This window comes from Nyctereutes procyonoides, unplaced genomic scaffold, assembly GCF_905146905.1.
Source record: "Nyctereutes procyonoides isolate TBG_1078 unplaced genomic scaffold, NYPRO_anot_genome, whole genome shotgun sequence".
Taxonomy (NCBI): domain Eukaryota; kingdom Metazoa; phylum Chordata; class Mammalia; order Carnivora; family Canidae; genus Nyctereutes; species Nyctereutes procyonoides.
Window position 1 is genome coordinate 67,335,875 of NW_026575052.1, and position 20,559 is coordinate 67,356,433.

At 38.4% G+C, this 20,559-nt stretch overlaps 1 protein-coding gene across 1 annotated transcript in view; it reads left to right on the forward strand.

Moving 5' to 3' along the window:
- The first annotated feature begins 415 nt into the window (after positions 1-415).
- Positions 416-20,559, forward strand: part of ARL5B (ADP ribosylation factor like GTPase 5B) — a 29,919-nt gene continuing 9,775 nt past the window's right edge. The window contains exons 1-4 of the mRNA XM_055332456.1: positions 416-748; positions 15,136-15,196; positions 16,677-16,824; positions 19,813-19,896. Of these exons, the coding sequence (XP_055188431.1) occupies positions 700-748; positions 15,136-15,196; positions 16,677-16,824; positions 19,813-19,896 (342 nt within the window). The 5' untranslated portion in view covers positions 416-699. The remainder of the gene's footprint in view (positions 749-15,135; positions 15,197-16,676; positions 16,825-19,812; positions 19,897-20,559) is intronic.

Here is a 20,559-nt window from a genome sequence, read left to right on the forward strand (position 1 = left end):
GCGGCAAAACCCGGAGGGCTCGCCGCGAGCCACGTAAGCGAACCCTGGGGCCGCCGGCATTCCGAGGACCGCCTCCCACCCAGCTCTACTTCGCCCGCCCGGGGTGACGGTCACAGGGCACCAAACCGAACTGCACAGCTGCCCCACAGCCGGGAGGACAGGGGCGCACCTGCGCAACAACCGAATCAGGTACCGGGACAGCCAGCGCCAGCGCTCACTTGGGGGAAACTCCCCAGCTCCCACGCACCCAAGGCTCCCGCACAGCGGGGCCCTCTCGAGCCCGCCCACCGGAAGTGATGTGGGAGGAAACGCCACGTCGAAAGCGTGTGCTTACGCCAGCGCGCCGACGTCAGGGCCCGTCCTTCCGGCGATGGGTGGCCGGGAATCCGGAGGGGAGGCGGAGCGAAGGCGGGGCTCGGGGCTGGTGGAAGCTCTGGTCGGTAGGTGGGCTCAGACCGAGGGGACTACGGGTCGGCGTAGGGCTCAGTGGGCTCGAAACAAAGGGCTGTCCGGCGGCGACTGGGCGCCGTGCCTTCGGACCGGTAGCTGAGCGGCCGATCGCGGCGGGTCGGCCCGCCAGTGCCCTCGCCGCGCGGTCTCCGTACTCTCCTCCACGGTTCGCTCCGGCCAGCGCCGTGCTGGGGGGCCCGGCACAGCGGCACCTGCTGCTGAGGGACCCCGCGGCCCGCCCAGGTGCTCATGATGGGGCTCATCTTCGCTAAACTGTGGAGCCTCTTCTGTAACCAAGGTGAGGAGCACGGGGCTGCGCAGCGGCTCGACTCGGGGGCGGAGGGTCCGGGCGCCTCGGGGGCCAAGCCGGAGGCAGCGCTGCCGGCGCCCGCTAAGGTTCTGCGTCGCTGAGAAGTGATTTTTCTCGAGGCGGCGGGTAGAAACTCGGTATTTGCAGGGCGGGGGGGGGGGGGGGGCGCGAGAAGGTGCCGGAGAGGTTGGATGGGTGCGAGAAACGAGGAGTGAGAACCGGAGGCATTTGGGATCCCAGGGTGCAGACTACGAATTTCTGGGTTTGGGCGAAGCAGAGCGGAAAGCACCTGGTGATACCTGGAGGCGTTTCGAGGGCCTTCTCCATATCCAGTTAAGCATCCTGTGGCTTGCCCCGTGATAACTGCCCGCCCAGAAACCTATCAACTTTTTTTTTTTAAGTTATTAGTGCTCCCCGCCCCCCCCCCCCAGCCCTGCTCTTGGAGCCCCTGCGCCTTGGCGCTCTCTCTGATTTCGCCCTGCGTCCTCGAACTCGGCAACGAGTGGTGTGAGATGCGCGGGGTTCCGCAGATCCGCATCCTAAACCCTGTATTTCTTTCTTAGGTGTTAGCGAACTGTACGCCTTTGGTGGTTCTGTCTAGGAGATTACGTGTCCGTAATTAGTCTGGAACAGGTTATGAGACATTTAGGAGTTGGAAGTCCAAAGGGCCAAAGCAAGAAGTTGTAAAACCTGTTCTGAGTCAGAGGATGAGATGGGATGTTTTCTGAAGAGGGAAAATATTCAGACCAAAAAATAAATGAATAAATAAATAAATAAATAAGGGGGCGGGGGGAGGGCTGCCATCAGATAGTTTTAGGCATTCTTTGAACGGAATGCTTTCTTAGTGATTGTATCTACTTTTTAAATTCAGTTTCATTTTCCATTTGATACCCGGACGTAATACAAGCCCGGGTTTTACAGTGATAACCAAGTTGTTACTGCCAACGTCCTGTTTCCGTACCTAGATTTGAGAAGTCGTGAACAAAGTGAAATGGCTTTAGTTAATTTGTTCCGCAGTTAACACGAAAATAGACTTTTCCAAACTCGTGAATAATGCGGGTGTATGTATACACCTCTACAAATACGTGTATGTGTGTATATGTGCAGTTATGTGTATATATGCAATGACCACGGATGCCGCACTTCAGGTGATTTCTAAGGGTCGAAGCTTTTTTTTCTTTTTTTTTTTCTTTTTTTAAGGTTTTATTTATTTATTCATGAGAGACAGAGAGAGACAGAGAGAGAGAGAGAGAGAGGCAGAGACACAGGCAGAGGGAGAAGCAGGCTCCACGCAGGGAGCCCAACGTGGGACTCGATCCCGGGTCTCCAGGGTCAGGCCCTGGGCTGAAGGCGGCGCTAAACCGCTCAGCCACCCGGGCTGCCCGAGTGGTCGGAGCTTACCTCCTTAAGGATATTATCTATATATTTAATACATGATTTTTTTCCAGCAGTTTATATTTTCTAGTCCTTGTTACATGAGTTCACTACTATATGTAAAGGAGCATTTTAAGACATCCTGAAAAGTATAAAGATCAACAGTTTTCATCTGCTTATCTTTTCCCATAGTTTAAGAGACAAAACATTGCCAAAGTCTTTGTTTCTACCTGTGTTACCCAACCAATTCCTCTTTCTCTACCCTATTTTTATTACTGATGTCTTATTATTTGTAGTAAGCCTTCTTTAATTTCATTAATTAGACTAGAAGGGAACAGAGGATGTAAAGGGAAAATTTAGGAGATGAAAAATATTCATGGGCTGCTTAAAGTCACATAATTGTTCAGGCCTCCTAAATCCCCACCACTCTAGAATTTTTCTTTTCTTTGAACTTTCCTGTTGAAAATTTAGAGCGAAAGGTTATTGTGTCATTTTTATCCTTATTTGTTCATGCAGCTAATATTTAGTTAGTTGGGCCCTTGCATGGACACATGGACAGTCTCCTTTAAGGCATAGGAGATACAAAGGTAAAAAAAAAAAAAAAAGAGAGAGAGAAAAGATAACATAGTTCCTTGCTCACAAAGTACTCAAAAGATCAGCAAATGAGACCCATGGGGGAAAAAATGTGGTGTGGTAAATTCTTTTAAGGGATACGTATAGAAGTGTGATGATCACCAAGAGCTAAGTGGTTAATTTTTCTCAAGTGGTTCCTGGAAGACTTTACCGAAAAAGGTATACTTGTTCTTTCCTGTAAATGGGAGTTTACGGGCGGGCGTGCTAAGCAGAGTAAGTAGAAGGGGTGTATTATTCTAGGTTGAAGGACTAATGATATATAAATGGAGAGGAATTGAATACTTGGGCACCTTGAGGGAAGCTGAAAATAGTTTAGCTTGGCTGTATGTTAGTTGGCCTGTGGAGGAGTTAGAGGAGTTGAGGTTGGAGAGGTAGCCCCTGGAAGCGGATCACAGAGGGCCTTGTGTGTCAGCCCACTGAGACATTAAGCTGTACAGAGCTGTGGAAGGTAAGCAGGGGAATAATGTCATTGGACTGATACTTTTGTATTTTTTACTCATATCAACGAAATAACTGACAGCCTCAGTTTCCCATTTTCACCTCTGTAGTGCAACTAATCCGAAATTCTCAAATCACTCCATCTTAATTGCATATTAGGATAATAAGCTCACGGCCCTATCTCAGACCAATTAGATCAGGATGGGGCAGAGTGGCCTGGGTGTAACTGCCTAGATGATTTACATTTGCCTCCAGCATTGAGAACTAGGTATCTGATTTTAAATACTCCTTTCCCTTATCTGGTTTTCAGTATTTGCCTCCCATCTGTTTTTTCCTGTACCTTTTTTTTTTTTTTAAGATTCTATTTATTTATTCATGAGAGACAGGAGAGGCAGAGACACAGGTAGAGGGAGAAGCAGTCTCCCTGCAGGGAGCCTGATGTGGGACTCAATCCGGGTCTCCAGGATGAGACCCTGGACTGAAGGCAGCGCTGAACCGCTGAACCACCCAGGGATTGCTTTCCTGTACCATTTTACAGCACAAGGCACCTTCTCATAAATTTGATACCTTTCTGGGAATACGTATGCTTATGTGTGGTTGTCTATATAAAACTATGACAAAGTACACAGTCTCGGGAATTTTGTATTGCTTAATTATAAGCTCAAAGATGTTACTTGGATGTAATGATCAATGCAGGAGATAATTTCAAATCTGATTATCTTTATAGATTTATGAACATACCTGTTCCAGTACATACTTCCATATTTTTTAATAGTATGCCTATCTGGAAATTTCAGTCCTATCCTTTTGAGATATCATTTCAATCCTATGTCTTTTGAGATATCATTGTCATAGAACGTATTAGTTTCAGGTATACTAATCATTTGTTTTAGAAGAGAAATTAGTACTTTATGCCCTTTTCCGTTCTCATCCCAACATAGTGTTTTGATTTATAATACACACTGCCTTTTCATTATTGTGACTGTAAAATTTAGTTAACGCCTGAGCCACAGTGTGCTATAATTATGTTTCCCTTCTTCCTACAACCTTTTCCCCATAGAGTAAATAATTATATCTCATCACCTTAGTTTTCTTTGTATATTTGACTGAGTCCTTTTATTCTAACCCAAAACTCCATTCAAAGTTTTTCTATATCACACTTAATCAGATGAGATACCCTTCCTCCCCACTCCCACAGTATTCCTTTCTGCTCCAAACTGAGCTTGCTTCCCTCTGCCTGCTACGCAGCTGTGCTCGACTTGTCTTTGCAGTCATTCCAGGAATTTCCTTTGCTTTTCTGTTTTATTCGAACTTAGGTCTTTTTTTTTTCTTGCTTTCCTCTTTCTTTCTTTCTTTTTTTTTTATGAAGTACATCCTACAGAAATTATTTGCAAAGGTGTCCAAAGCAGTAATTTTTCTTGTGATTACAAATGCCTGAAAATGTTTTGGTCTGTCTTTGCTTTTGATTTATAACTGGGCTGAATATAAAATTCTGAGCTGGAAAAACATCTTTCAGAGGAGGTTTGAAGGTATTATCATTGTCTTCTAGCTCTCCGGTGTTGTTGTTTTGTTTTTTTTTTTTCCTTCCGGTGTTGTTAAAAACACCAGTATCATTCTTATTCTGAGTTTTTTTTCTCTTTCTAGTAGAGTTTAGAATTTTCCATTTATCCTTGGTATTTTTAAATTTCAGAGACATGTGCCTTGTTATGTATCTTTTTTGGTTCATTGTGCTAGGCCTCCTGGACCTTCTGGACCTTTTCAACATAAAGTTGGACGTTTTTCAGTTCTAAATATTTTTTAATTATGTTTCTGTTAGAATGTTTTCCTCTACTTTTTGGAAATCTTATTGGTTGTATTGTGCCTACTGGATTATGTAGTGTTCTTTTCCATTATACTGTCTTTTTTTCCCTCAGTTTTACTTTCTGGGATATATCCTTTGTCTTTCGATCTTCCTATTGAATATTTTGATTCTGCTATCATTTTTAATTTATGAAAACCTTTTATTTGTGAAATGTTATATTTTTTATTGTTCTTGTGGCATTGTTCCATAACCTTCTAAGTTCCATAACCTTCTAAGTTTCTTTGAAGTTTTCTTCTATTCTCTAGTTTTCTGTTTGTTTATTTTTATATTAGCCTTTCAGATTGGAGGCTTTACCCATGGAACTGTTGTAGTTCCATAGAATGATTATGCCACAGTTGGTTTATTCATTTGCATCATGACAAGTTGAAATATGTGAATACTCTTATGAGTTTTTGTATTCATGTTTTCATTTCTCCAGATGAATATCTGGAAGTACAATTTTTAGATCCTAGGCTAGATATATTATGAGTTTAATAAGAAACTATTAGATTGTTTTGTAAAGTGTTAAACAGTTCTTATACTCTCATCAGCAGTGTTTGAGACATCTACTTTTTTAAGATTCATTTTTTTACATTACAGAGCGTGTGCATGCACACACAGAAATGGAGGGTGGGAACTTGACAGGACAGAGAGAGAGAAGCAAACCCCACTGAGTGTGGAGCCCAACACTGGGCTCTATCCCATGATCATTGAGATCATGACCTGAGCCAAAACCAAGAGCTGACCGTTTAACCAACTGAGCCACCCAGGCATTTCTGAGACTTATGCTTTTAACATCCTTACCAACATTTGATGTCATCAGTCTTTTTATTTTTAGTTATTCAGTTAGATGAGTAGTGATAACTCATTTTGGTTTTAATTTGCTTTTTTCTGATGGCTTTTGGGTGTTAAGCATTTTTTCACGTGCTGATGAGCCATACATATTTCTTATGCAGAATGCTCAAATCCTTTTCTTGTTAAAATTTTTTTTTGTTTACAAAATTATATATATAATTATATTTTCTGGAACTGAATCCTTTGCCAGATGTATGTTTTATGAATATTTCTCCAGTCTATGGCTTCCTTATTCATTTTCTATTAACGCAGGTTTTGCTGAGTGGAAATTTTAAATTTGGGTGAAGTCTGATTTTTCAACTTTTTTATTTTTTATTTATTTTTTTAATGGCTCTTGCTTTTTGTGTCCTGTTCCTTTCATCTATAAGCTTTGGCTTTTATACTTAGGTCTATGAGCCATCTCAGATTATTTTGCAGTTACCAGATGAGTAAAGGGGTTGGGATTCATTACTTATAATTTTTTTTTACTTGGACATTTGCTTGTTCTAGCATAATTTACTGAAGACTTTCCTTTCATAATGGACACTTTATAGAGTCTTTGGTGAAAGATTGAGTCTTATCTCTGGACTTTTCTCTTGCATTGATCTATATGTCCATCCCAATACCATACACCATCTTGGTTATTGTACTACTTCACAGTAGATTTTGAAGTCCAGTGTCAGTCCTCCAACATGTTTGTTAATCTTTTCAAAGATTTTAGTTTTTTCTGTTTTCTGCTTTTTCATTTTACCAATTTCTGTTGTTTATTTCCTTCCATCTACTTTGAGTTTACTTTGTGCCCCCGCAATCTTCTTAAAATAGGGTGAGTGTCATAGTTTTTGTCTCTTATTCCATTCATATGTTACATTTTAAAGCTTTAAGTGTCCTTTCTAAGAATTGTGTTAGCATCATTCCACAAATTTTAATTTGTTGTATGTCTTTCAGTTTGAAATGTTTTAATATTGTTATTTCTATTTTGACCTGTGGATTATTTATAAGTGTTTAGTTTTCAAATATTTATTTTTCTAGATAGCTTATTATTGGTTCATTATTTAATGCCATTGTGTTCAGAACTATGCTCTGTAAGATTTCCATTTTTTTTGGTCAGATTTATTGAGGCTTTTTTATAGTCCATCCAAATGTTTGGTGCATGTAACTTTTGTGCTTGAAAAAAAATGTGTAATCTGGAATTGTAAAATACTCTGTAAACTCTGTAGGTTATGGTAGTTGTTAGCGTTTTTTTTTTTTTTAAGATTTTATTTATTTATTCATGAGAGAGAGAGAGAGAGGCAGAGACACAGGCAGAGGGAGAAGCAGGCTCCATGCAGGGAGCCCGATGTGGGAGTTGATCCCCAGGGACTCCAGGATCACACCCTGGGCCTAACAAAGGCAGGCACTAAACCACTGAGCCACCCAGGCATCCCAAGTAGTGGTTAGTGTTATTCAGACATTCTGTATCCTAATGTGTATCTCTGCTAGAGGACATTCATTGTGATCTTCTGCTTTTTGATCTAGTGTGAAATTCTCTTTTAATTATAATGTTTAGCCAAATTTATTGATGTGGTTCAATTTATGATACAGATATTAAAGTATGCTATTTTATTATTCCCTATTGTCCCATCTGCATTCGTTTTGTTTTGTTGTTTCTCTGTTCTTTCTTTCCCACTTTGCTCTGGGTTAATTGTTTTTGTTTTCCTACAATTCCATTTTATTTTATTTACTGGCTTTTTTATAGTGATCCTTTTTACATTATTTTTATAATCACTAGGGATTGCAACATACATTGTTACCTTTCCTCAATCTACTTAAGAGTCAGTAATGTAACACTTCTAAAGTGTAAGAACTTTGATACTTTATGCCATAAGTATTGTACCTACATTAGTTACAAACTGTACAGTGATGTTACAAATTTTTGCTAACGTATATTCCTAAATATTTTAAGAAAGGGCAAAATTTTCTCTTATGTTTACTTATATTATTATTTTTGATGCTTTGAATTTCCATCTAGTATAATTTCCCTTCAAGCCAAAGAATTTCAGCATTTTTGTAGGGTAGCCCTTTTGGTGATGAATAGTGTTAGTTTTCTTTTATATGAAAGTGTATTTTTTTGCCTTCATTCTTGAAGTATATTTTTGCTGAATATAGAATCTTAGGTCACTTTTTTTTTTCTCCCTTTAGTGCTTTAAAGTTATCATTCCACTGTCTTCAGGCCTTCTATTTTTTTCCTTGTAAAAAATCAACCAACATTCATATCTTTAGTTCCCTTTACATAACCTGATTTTCTCTTGCTGCTTTCAAGATTTTCCCATTATCTTTGGTTTTCAGAAGATTGACCATGACATTCCTAGCTTTGCTTTTCTTTGTATTTATCCTGTTTGGAGTTTGCTCAGCTTCTTGAATTTGAAAATTTTGTATATATTTGCACTCACCCAGTTTACTTGTATTTCTCAAATACAACTTTTTCCCAAATTATCCAATATAATCCATTAGTAAGTTATGAAGTCAATTTAGTGAGGACCAGCATTAAAACAAAGAATGAACATTCTAAAATAGAAACTATTACAGTGTCCCTCAGTTAGTAAAGATATAGTGTTGTGAAACTTTTGCTTCAGTTGTCTGTGTCCTGAGTCATAATGCAAAATATATTTATAGTGTATATAAACAACTGTGGTCATGTGCCATGACCACAATTTGAAAACCATGCATTGTCTTTGCCCCTTAACATTTGCCTTCCTGATTGTAACCTTCCCTTGGGCACATTTGAATTCTCCAGAGAACTGTATGAGTTATATCAATTTAAATATTTCCTGCTTAATCTTTTCTAATCATTGCCTTTGTTCAGTGAGTTGGGAATGAGGGGCAATCTTTGGTCTTTTAGGCACTTCACTCTGGCCTGAGATCTTAGTGTCTTCTACCTTCTTAGAATCTTTAATCTTTTTTTAAAAATCTGTATTTAGTCCTCTTAGCTACCAGAAAAGTGTTTTTGGTCTATCCAATAAGCTATTCTTATTTATTATTGTAAGATTGTAAGACTCCGTTTTGTCATAGAAATGTCTCTCTCACACTGGGAGACCATTAGCCAAACTTCTCAGCATGTTCAACTTAAGATTGACTCCGTTGTTTCCTCATCAGTAAAATGAAGAATGCCACCGCTTTCCCATGTAATGATAGTGAGGATTAACTTGCACATTGCACATAAAACACTCAGACTGAAACTCTGTAATACTCTTTTTTGCTCTTGACATTTATCTCCTTACGTGAGAGCTAGGTTCTAGATCTGTTATTCTTGAGAATATTACCATGTGATATTTCCATATCTATTGCTTTATACTAATGATGCTGTGCTGTAAGTGCTTATTTACATACCCACCTTTAAGATTTTTAAGGGTAGAGAATCCTTGCTTCGTTCGTCTTAATCACAAATATTAAAGTCAGGTGTAAAATGAACTCAAGAAATGTTGAATTGTTGAATCATTAGATTTACATAGCTACTCTTAACAAAATTTAGGCATCCGGGAATATGAGAGCTGAGGTGGGAGTAGAGGGAGACTGAATAATTTGGAAGGGGAGTTAATACTTTATAGCAAAAAAGGAAAACAAATGCTGGCTCTCACCAATGTTTACTAGAATAAATAACTTCATAGAACTTTAATTTCTTATCTGTAACCTAAGCAAGAAGGCTCAGGTCAGTAGTTACATCTTTTTGGAGACCTTGGTTCCTCAGAAATGCCTTTATAGGTGAGCCATTTGTAGGTGAAGAGGTGGAAGAAAGGGAATAGATCTCCAGTTCTGCAGTCTGTTTTATGATTCTATGAGCAATGTAAGGATATTATATTTTTTTTATTATCTTTCTTTTTTTTTTTTTTTTTTTTTTTCCAAAAGCCATATTTCCTTGGGTGCTCCTCATTGCTGAACAGGCCATCTGGCCTTCAGGTCTCAGATTGTGACAGCATATCTTCTGACTTTTTTTTTTTAATATAGATTTTTTTTTAAAGATTTTATTTATTTATTCATAGAGACAGAGAGAGAGAGAGGCAGAGACACAGGCAGAGGGAGAAGCAGGCATCATACAGAGAGCCTGACGCGGGACTTGATCCAAGGTCTCCAGGATCATGCCCTGGGCTGCAGGCGGCGCTAAACCGCTGCGCCACCGGGGCTGCCCTCTTCTGACTTTTTAATACCTACTCTTTGTAACAATGCAGATTCATTTTCTGTATATTCGATATCCTAAATTTGCTGAATCACCATATTTGGCAAAGGGCATTTTTTTTTTTAAATTTTTTTTTATTTATTTATGATAGTCGCACAGAGAGAGAGAGAGAGAGGCAGAGACACAGGCAGAGGGAGAAGCAGGCTCCATGCACCGGGAGCCCGACGTGGGATTCGATCCCGGGTCTCCAGGATCGCGCCCTGGGCCAAAGGCAGGCGCCAAACCGCTGCGCCACCCAGGGATCCCTGGCAAAGGGCATTTTTATTTGTTTAGTTATGAAGTTGTTTGCATACTCTGTGCTCATATAAGGCTTTCATAATATATCTAGAAGGTAGCAATCCCTATTTCATCCTGTCTTCTGGGCTTGCATATACTTAAAAGTTGATCATTTTATCACATTTCAGCAATACCCAGTTTTAACATGATAACAAATGTTAACATACTGTTTTCTGCTTTATTAGCACTGCCAATATTTAGTGATTCTCTAATTTTTTTCTTACGTTTGTCTATTTGAATTATTTGGTGTTCTATATAATAACTACAGGGATGCCTGGGTGGCTCAGTGGTTCAGTGCCTGCTTTTGGCTCAGGACGTGATCCCGGGATCCAGGATCAAGTCCCACATCGGGCTCCCTGCATGGAGCCTGCTTCTCCCTCTGCCTTGTCTCTGCCTCTCTCTGTGTGTCTGTCTCTCATGAATACATAAATAAAACTTAAAAAAAAAACTACAATTTTTCATTTGGTATCTATACTAAAACTAGAAATTGAATTTAGTAAATCATTTTCATTTGGTAAAGGGAAAAAGGTTTTCTTTGACTTTTTCTTCCACTTATTTTTTTGAAGTTCCTTTTTCCATCATTTTTCTTTTTAGCCATCTTTTATCTGTGTTTGTCTACAAGCAAGTGCTCTTACTAATTTTCTTTTGAAGCCTCATTCTGTATAGGCTTTACATCTTTATGCCTTGCTTACAAAATAGTATGAGCCAACCCAACTTTTAAGGACATCCAAGAGAACAAATACCATAGCCAGGCATGCAGGGAAACTTGTGTAAACATTTGATCAAAATTAAACAAAAGCCCTGCAATTGGACCTTCATTTAGTTTAAATAAACATGATTTGTGTTGACTCTGGAGATGCATGGATTAGCTAAGTAATACTGGAAGTGTGCTTCTCTCAGACCTCTGTTGTGGGAAGAGCTACAACTTGGTCTCTTGGAAGAGAATTCTGGTGAAATATGATGGCAAGGTGACTGTCACACATTCGAAAAACATTTGGATGCAGGGCACCCAGCTGGCACAGTCAGTAGAGCCTATGACTCTTGATCTCAGGGTTGTGAGGTCCAACCCCACACTGGATGTAGAGATTACTTAAAAACAAAATCTTTAAACAAACAAACCAACTATTTGGACTCATTGGAACTCTCGATAGTTGTGGTAGTGTCTTAACTCAAACTTACTTGGCTATCAAAGTTTTTAAGTTGTCCATACTGCACCTCCAACCTACACATTTCTAGCCCCAAACGTAGGCAGCTTCTACTCTGTGACAACATACTGATTTTAATAATGCCACTGAAAAACAATAAAGAAGGTAAAGTTCTATAATTACATTTGCAGAATTTGTTCTAAGTAAGAATTATATCCATGTTCATAGTTTTCTCTGTTTAAGGTTACATAAGAATTGACTATGTCTCAGTCTACCAACTAAATATTTCATTTTTGTAGAGAGTAGTTGGAGGAGTTAGAAGAACATATAGCTTACATATATACATGTTAAAGATGGGTTGAAGTTGTAAAAATATGCAGTTGTATAGTTTTCTCACAACTTCAGACATTTCAGTGGGTCTGTAAGCAAAAGTGATGTTAAATGACTAATGTTCATCTGATTGGCAGCAGTGCAAAGTCTGACCTTTAGGCTAGATTCTTTCTCACCTTAACTGAGACTGAATTGAACTATAATGATATATTTTGGAAGGTTTTTTTTTTTTTTAACCAACTAGGTAAACATAAAGATTATTGTTGGGCAATAAGAAATGGTACAAATTTACAAGCATCCTTTTATATCTACTTTCGTTAGCTATGACGGGAAGGAAACTATTTTATCATGACTACAGGTAATCACTAACAGTTATATAGTTTAGTTGATATTTTTCTGTTTCAATACATAAACTAAGATTTGCACGTGGCCTGTTGATTACACCCAACCAAAAGGACAGCAGTACAGAACAGGCACTGTGAGTCGCGTGTTTAATACCAAGCAGTGTCCTATACCACCACATGAATTTATACCTTATTAATCTAGATACCACTTGTGGACATTTAAAGCAACACGTTAATTTCCTTTTCTGCTTACAACAAGAGTATGTGTCATTGTCCATGTTTTTCTCATTTGTCCCTTGAAGAGGTAAAAACTTCACTGGCATTTGGGAACTCAAGTTTTGGGTCATCAGGACACTCCAGGGGCAGCTAGGGACTAGAGGGATTCGAAGGAGGACAGGCATTATCATTATGCTGCAGAGTACAAACAGCTTTAATTTTGTACTTGCTTTTTTAGTAAATTCCCTTTGATTTTGATTTCCCTCTTGTACAAATGATGTTAGAGATTTTTCCCCCAAGGAAAAAATTTAAAATAAACTTTGTTACTTCATGCTTTTAAAAAGCATTTAGCTCTTTTCTGTTGATGACGCTTTGTTATACAGACTCAGGTTGTTGGTGATCATATCAGAAGATAGGCCTCGGCTTAATGGAAGGATTGATGCTAACACCTTCATTGTAATACAGAGTTGAAATTGTGCGTTTGGTTTTAGTTGCTAGAATTCCCTATCCCTGAGAGGAAAAAGGAATCTGCAAAAGACCTTTAAGTTAATCACACAGTTGAAACTATAATGAAACACATACTGTGTCCGCCTTTAGGGTTTGTCTGTCACCCCTGGCTTAGTTTGAACTAAGCACCAGGCTTTCAAAACGATGCACTATTTATGAGTTCTGCCATCATATGCCGCTGATAGTGTTGATCATTCTCATAATACAAAATGTGAAGCAGGGAGCAGGACTTTTAGAAAATGGCCCTGGGTGTTGGTTCACTTCATTTGCCTCAATGGTGAGCCACCGGTACTACCTTCTGTTCCCCTCTCCTGGCAGAAGTATCTGCCCCCCAAGGTTAGCTTACTTCCAGACTAGTGGCTTTCTTTTCACTCCTGCAGGGACCCCATGGTCTCCAGATGCTGACAGGTGGTTTCCAGCTGTCACCAAAATTTAGAATGCTTAGTCTTGCACTGATAAGAGGGTTCTTATTCTTGAACCTTAAGGGTGAAAGATTGGGCGACACAAAGATTGCCTCTGTTAGAAGTTAGGGGGTATGAGCCAAAAGAGTCAAAAAAGAAGAATTATAGTGAGTTATATAATAAGCAAACAAGTTTTGCCTTGTTTTGTTTTTTACAAAGCCGCTTCTGCCATAGTGAAAAAAGGCTGTTCAGAGCCTCATGTCATTTGTACAGCAATATTATAGGCATTATTTACAGTGTTCAAGTCATTATAAGGTGCAAACATGGTTTGTCACCTAACACCTTGTCTGAATTATGGCCCCCCTTTTTGACTCATGCAGTATTAACACTTTAGAATAGGAATACGAGATGATATTTGATTAGATGTATAATCACAATTTTGACATTCATAGGTTAACAAGAGAAGCAGGGTTCTGATATGAAGTAACGTCAAATTGCTGACTAAAAACAAATTGTGTTGTGGTTCTTTTGGAGGTTCACTAGCTTTTTAAGCATTCTGTCCTGAGGAAGAGAGGTATCTTTAATATATCCTGTAAAGGTTAAAATCTAGAAAAGATTCTAGAGTGTTTTCTCCTCTGTTCAAAGGAGGTTTCATAGTTTGTACCACTTAACAGAATAACTCGGTGGGCTTTCAGATCTGTGAAGCAAGTGATTTATTCTGTGCATAGCACCAGGAAGAGAAGACTGAAGAAGTTTTTGTTGTATAAAGAGTAAAAACCATATCTGCTCAAAAGAATTGTGTAAAATCCAGGGGCCCTTGGGTGGGTCAGCTGGTTAAACATCTGCCTTCAGCTCAGGTCATGATTTCAGGGTCTTGGAATCGAGTCCCTTGTGGGGCTCCTTGCTCAGTGGGAATTCTGCTTCTCCATCTGCACTCCCCCCATCGTGCTCTTATGTGTGTGTGTGCACGCCCTTTCTCTCTCTCTCTCTCTCTCTCTCTCTCTCTCTCTCTCTCTCTCACTCAATAAAATCTTAAGAAAGAGACTTGTGAAATCCAGATTGAAAAAGTATTGTGGACTAAGTAATTGCTTATGTATCTATAAATTAGTGGAAGGGATGAGAGACAGTATGTGTGTCTTGTTGGTGACAGGGAAACCTTTTCAATGTTATGTTTTTAGTTGGATTTCTTCATGAAAGGAAGAAAAGAATCTTGGTTATATGTATGTGGGAGTACTTCCAGGTGTAAAAACAACTTGATAAAAAGCTAATTTGATTAGAAGAGATGACAAACAGATGTGTAAAACAATTTTTAAAAAGATTTTACTTATTTATTTGGAGGGGATAGCTGCAGAGGAGCAGAGGGAAAGGGAAAAGCAGACTCTGCTCTGAGCATGGAGCCCAGTGCAGGACTGGATCTCACTACCCTGAGATCAGGACCTGAAGCCCAAATCAAGAGGCAGAGAGGCTTAACTGACCAGTGCCCCAAAACAGTTTTTTTAAACTTGCATTTTAGGTCATAATGCCTTACCAGGATCAGAACTGGTGCTTTTTGTATTATAAGTGAGCCAGTTCTATTGTACTTCACTCCTACCCAAAGCTCACATTCTTGTATAAGACAGCCAGGTGAAGAACATCATACCAGAATGCCTCATTTAATACAGGTGGTCTTGACACCATGAAGTTCTTTTTACTCTGTGTTTTAACATTCCAGTAATAAGTATCCAGTGAATGGTTCTCATTAGAAAGCTAACTAATAATCAGTGTTGAAAGCATGTAATTGCAGTACGCAGTAGTGGTAAATGTTTATGGTTTGTTTTCTTTTTGTAGAACACAAAGTAATTATAGTGGGACTGGATAATGCAGGGAAAACCACCATTCTTTACCAATTGTAAGTATATCTGTTTTCTTAAACATTTTTCATCATTTTAGTTATTGGAATGAGTTTTGTGTAATTATTAAGGTACCATAATGGAAAAGCTTCAGCATATGGTTTTGTATTTTATCAAACACAAAATTTGTTTAAAAAGTGAATAAAACTGCTGTATGTTTGCTAAAGCCTTCGCAAACACTCATCTTTTTCTGGCCTTGAAAGAATTAATAGTAAGCTAAAATAAATAAACCACATATAATGGTGCTAGAGTGAGGTGATAAAGTGCGTTTCACTTCATTCTTCCTGCTCTGTGCTTCATTCACATCAATAGATGGATATCTCTAGGAAGCCTGTTATTAGTCATGACCAATAGCTCTGAATTGTTGAACATAAGCCAGACTTATGTCAAATCAAAAGAAATGAAGATCACCCCTGAAAGTACTGCTTGTTTTAGCTTCCAGCAGGGAAAGGTTTGAGACTTCCAGAGAACTACATTAATACTTGAGGAAATTTTAACAGCCCATCAATCCACTTGTCAAAGTAGCTCCCATTATCCTTTCAGTGTTTATGAAACGATCCACATTACGCAGAGGAAATGGATCTGTGTCCCAAGCATTTTAACAAGTAGTTATTAGATACAGTGCACAGTTGTATGGTTCTTATCTCTTCCCACCTCATCCTAAGTGTATCAGCTGACAGCTCTCCAGAAATACTTTACTTATGCAATGTCTAATGTATTTTTCAGCTACTTTGCTAAACTCCTAACTGTGGCTTGTTGTTTTAGAGGCGAATTTCAGAAACCTATCAGTTGTCGAAATAATTTTCCACAGTTTCAAAAATATACATAAAACCCAAGAGACGGTGCAATTGTAGGCTTCTTCCAACACAGTACCGGCTTATTATAGGCAAATATGTATTTATTGAATGAATTCATGTATTTTAACCAATAATTATGATTATGTAGTTATGAGCATTGGTGTTCTAAATACATTTATAGTTATTTTCATTTGCCTATAGCCCTATCTTTTTATGGGTGTAGTTTAGGTTGATAGGCCTGAGTCTCAATTTTCTCACATAGTCAGTCTTAAAAATTATACATAGTCTTCTCTTCAGTGGTTTCTACTTGCACATATTGATGTCACAGTCACCTGGAAACTTGCTCTTTCAAGAGGGAGCACTGGTTCTGCTCTGATAACAGGGCATGTTGGGATTGGAATTTTGGCCACAGAAATACAAACTCACACCAGGGTGTTCCCTTCTCTCCAGATCAAGTTTTCAGTTTATTCCACTGAAAGAAAAACACAAAGTCTTCCTTTAGGAGTTGTCCTTTATCTAGGTATTTGTTTGCACAAGTGTTCTCTAAGGTTCTACTTTTGATGCTAATGATTACCATCATTGATGCAAATAAGGAAGGGTGATTGATACTAAAAATATAGGGATGAAACTTCCTTCAGATTCTCAAGATTTACAAAAGATTTTTTATGGTGTCTTTTGACAGCTTAATGAATGAAGTAGTTCATACATCTCCAACCATAGGAAGCAATGTTGAAGAAATAGTTGTGAAGAACACTCATTTTCTGATGTGGGATATTGGTGGTCAAGAATCACTGCGGTCATCCTGGAACACGTATTACTCAAACACTGAGGTATACTAAGCTGTCTTCTGAATTTTAATAAAAAGAACCAAAGAATAAACCCAGAAAATAGATAGGCTGTACATAAAGATGTATTGACAGTTGCTTTTCAATAAGATCATTTTCTGTAAGGAATTTGAGGTTTTTAAATAGAAGAGAAAAGGCAAGTAGAAAGAGTGATGCCCAGTATTTGCTGTATGCTTATTATATATAGGGCAGATTCTCAGTTCATCATCACGGTAATACTGTAACATGTCTACTGTTGGAGAAAGCAGAGAGTGGAATCAGTTAGATAACCTGTTCCAAGATCTCACAACTTTATGAGGCTCTGGTTAGGGGAGAAATAAAATATTTTAAGCATAATTTAATACAAGATTTCCAAAATTCAAATTTTTGGTGAGATCATATTTGTTTTTTAAAAATGGATTTACAGCCCCCACCCTCAGCCAAATTCTCTGTCAGTTATTTCATTATTTTAGTACTTTAGAGCCATCCTGGGAAACAGTCTAGATGAGCTTCTGTTTTTGTTTTTATATCTTGTTAGAGGCAGATTTTTTTTTTTAAACCAGTGCAGTACTATTTAGGGATTTATCTTTGAGTATACTAATATACAATTGCATACATAATTTCTCTTTACAAACAGGTACATCTAACCTATTATTTTTTCTAAAATGAAGCCTATTAAAAATTGGGTGTTTTTTTAAGGGAGTGTGGGGAGATGCAAGGAAGTTTTGGTGAATAGGTTTGTTTTTTAGTATAAATCCTTGGGATTTATGTTGCAATCACATGAGTATCTACATAGATATATGCAGTTCAGTTATGACTGTCAAAACCAACTGGCGTATCATAGATCGTTAGCAGTTGAGGTAGCACTTAATTATTTTTTTTATTTGCAGGGGAAGATAAGTTGGTAAGCAAATATGATTATAGGTTAGCTTCATACGTACTTCTATCATAAAAAAACATTCTGAAACTAAAACATGTTAGAAAGTCTTTTAGCATGACTACAGTTGCTCCTTGAACAATGCAAGGGTTAGGGACAGTGACCCCCCCCCCCTTCACAGTCCAAAGTCCACATATAACTTGACTTCCTCAAAAACTTGACCGATGGCCTCCTGTTGACCAGAAGCCCTACTGATGACATAAAATGTGGATTAATATATATTTCATATGTTGTATGGGTTATATACTGTAGTCTGACAATAAAGTAAGCTAGAGAAAAGAATGTTACTAAGAAAATCATAAAGGGAAAATACATTTACAGCACTGACTGCATAGTTTAAAAAAATCACATTTAAGGGGACCTGCTCAGCTCAAAGCAGAGCTGATCACCTGTATTTAAACAGCACAGCTGTCGGTGCCTTTGCAAAGCTCACAAGTACTGCAGGTGTGAGACAGAAGAGCCATCAGTTCTGATGAGTAGGTTAGAGTTGATTCTCGCTGATCAACATATTTATAGCGTTGCAAAATGGTAGCAAGGTTGCAGAAACTCAAGAAGACTTAGCATGGGTCCAGAAAGAAATATGTTATTAATGACCCCCATTTGCATGAACTTTTTCTTTTTTTAATAAGCTCTTTTATAAGAATTTCAAAATTGCTACAAAGACCCTTTTGCCTTTACTGCAGGATCCCAGCACAGCACCTGGCATCTGCAAATCTTAGTGCCACATAGGGAATTTGGTCTCTGTGGTATTTCCCTGATGGTTTTTGCACCCTCATCAGCTTCTTAAATTCCTTATCCTGACGAGTCCTCCAGAAGCCTGAGGTCTCCATTGTAATGCCGGGAGTTGAGCTGCTGGTGAATTCCTGACACACTCCTCTCATCAGAGTCACTTCCCTTTATTCTGTCTCTGATACTTTGCCAGTTTCTTCCATTTCTTTCTTCCAGTCTCTTCTCTTTTATCCCCTTTGAACAAGCCCTGCCCGGTTTATATGCAGATCACTCTAGTTATCTCTTTGTCTAGTTACTTGTAAGGTCTTCTGAACAATCTGCTGTCACCCTCCCTCTCTCTGTATTGATTCTTTTTTTTTTTTTAAGATTTTATTTATTTATTCATGAGAGACACACACACACAGAGAGAGAGAGAGAGAGAGGGAGGCAGAGACACAGGCAGAGGGAGAAGCAGGCTCCATGCAGGGAGCCCTGACGTGGGACTTGATCCCGGGTCTCCAGGATCACACCCTGGGCTGAAGGTGGCGCTAAACCACCGAGCCACCAGAGCTGCCCTCTCTATTGATTCTTCATCACTGTTATAACGTTCAGCATCTCTTAATCTCACTTTTTCTTCTAGAATACTAATGTAGGGGCCCTTTGCACTGTATCTTACTTTCCTTACCAGAGATCTTTTTATTTTTAATGTATAAGACCCATCTTTTACATACACACCTTTATCAACAGCTTCCTCTAATCCTGTTGCTGGCTCTGCTTTAATTCCATCTGCATCCCCTCTAGCGCATTAATTCCTAAGTAGGCATGTTTCTATTTAGCACATTTTATCTAGGGCTTTTATTGTTGATTTTGTTATGTTAAAATGTCTTGTTCATTAGTTGGGTTTGTTTTTTTTTTAATGTGTTTCTCTTTTTCAGGCTAACTTGTGCTCTTTTTTATTAGGCAAGAGACTGTGAAACATAAATAATTACTGATTGCTTATGTGAGCAATTATAGAGTACTTTCAAGTTTTAGTGAAAGTTACTTAAATTACTGTGACTTTCTCTTCGAAAATTATTACCTGTGTTTAAAAATAAATCTTAGTGTACAGAGTATTATGTATGAAGACATAACCTTTTTAAAATAAACTATGGGCATAATTTTTATCTGTTGAAATTATGAGTCATTAACATTTGGATTTTACAGTATAATGTAAACTATGATGAAAAAACAGTAGACCATTTTATGGTAATGATGTCATGTAAAGAAAGTATTCTCACTTTCTTTGAGAGTAGTTTTACAGAAAACTTCAAGATTTCATTCAATTTTCTTTCTTTTTAATTTTCTTCTAGTTCATCATTCTTGTTGTTGATAGCATTGACAGGGAACGACTAGCCATTACAAAAGAAGAATTGTACAGAATGTTGGCTCATGAGGTAAATTTTTAAAGCAGACGTAAACCATGGAGTAAAGTATCTGTATAATGGTTGTGATTTTTTACAAAGATTATGGGCTTTGCTGTTGGTTATTTCATCATTAACAAAATTTTATATTTTGATGAAAGTCTTAAAGTTTCATTACATTTTCAAACTTGAAGAAGCTCAACACATTAATTTGTAGACTATGACTGTTACTGGCACGACTTTTCAAAGTTAAAACCACTTATTCATGCCTTAAAGAGTCTGATAAAGCAAGAAAAAGGAAAACTTAAGTTTTCAGTTTAATTAAAAATTCTTTATTTTTTAAATTTTTTAAAAGATTTTATTTTTTTATGAGAGACAGAGAGAGAGAGAGGCAGAGACACAGGCAGAGGGAGAAGCAGGCTCCATGCGGGGAGCCCGATGTGGGCAATCGCGGGTCTCCAGGATCATGCCCTGGGCTGAAGGTGGCGCTAAACTGCTGAGCCACCCAGGCTGCCCCTATAACTGAAAATTCTTCAGTGAATGATCTGAGATCACTTAATTCTATTTCAGATGCACAAAAGACTTAGATAATAAAACACACTTGTCCACCCACCATTCAGTGTAAGATATTAAATATACTATGTGACCTTCCCAATCCCATTTCCTTCCTTTCTTTCAAAAAATTCTGAAAGAATT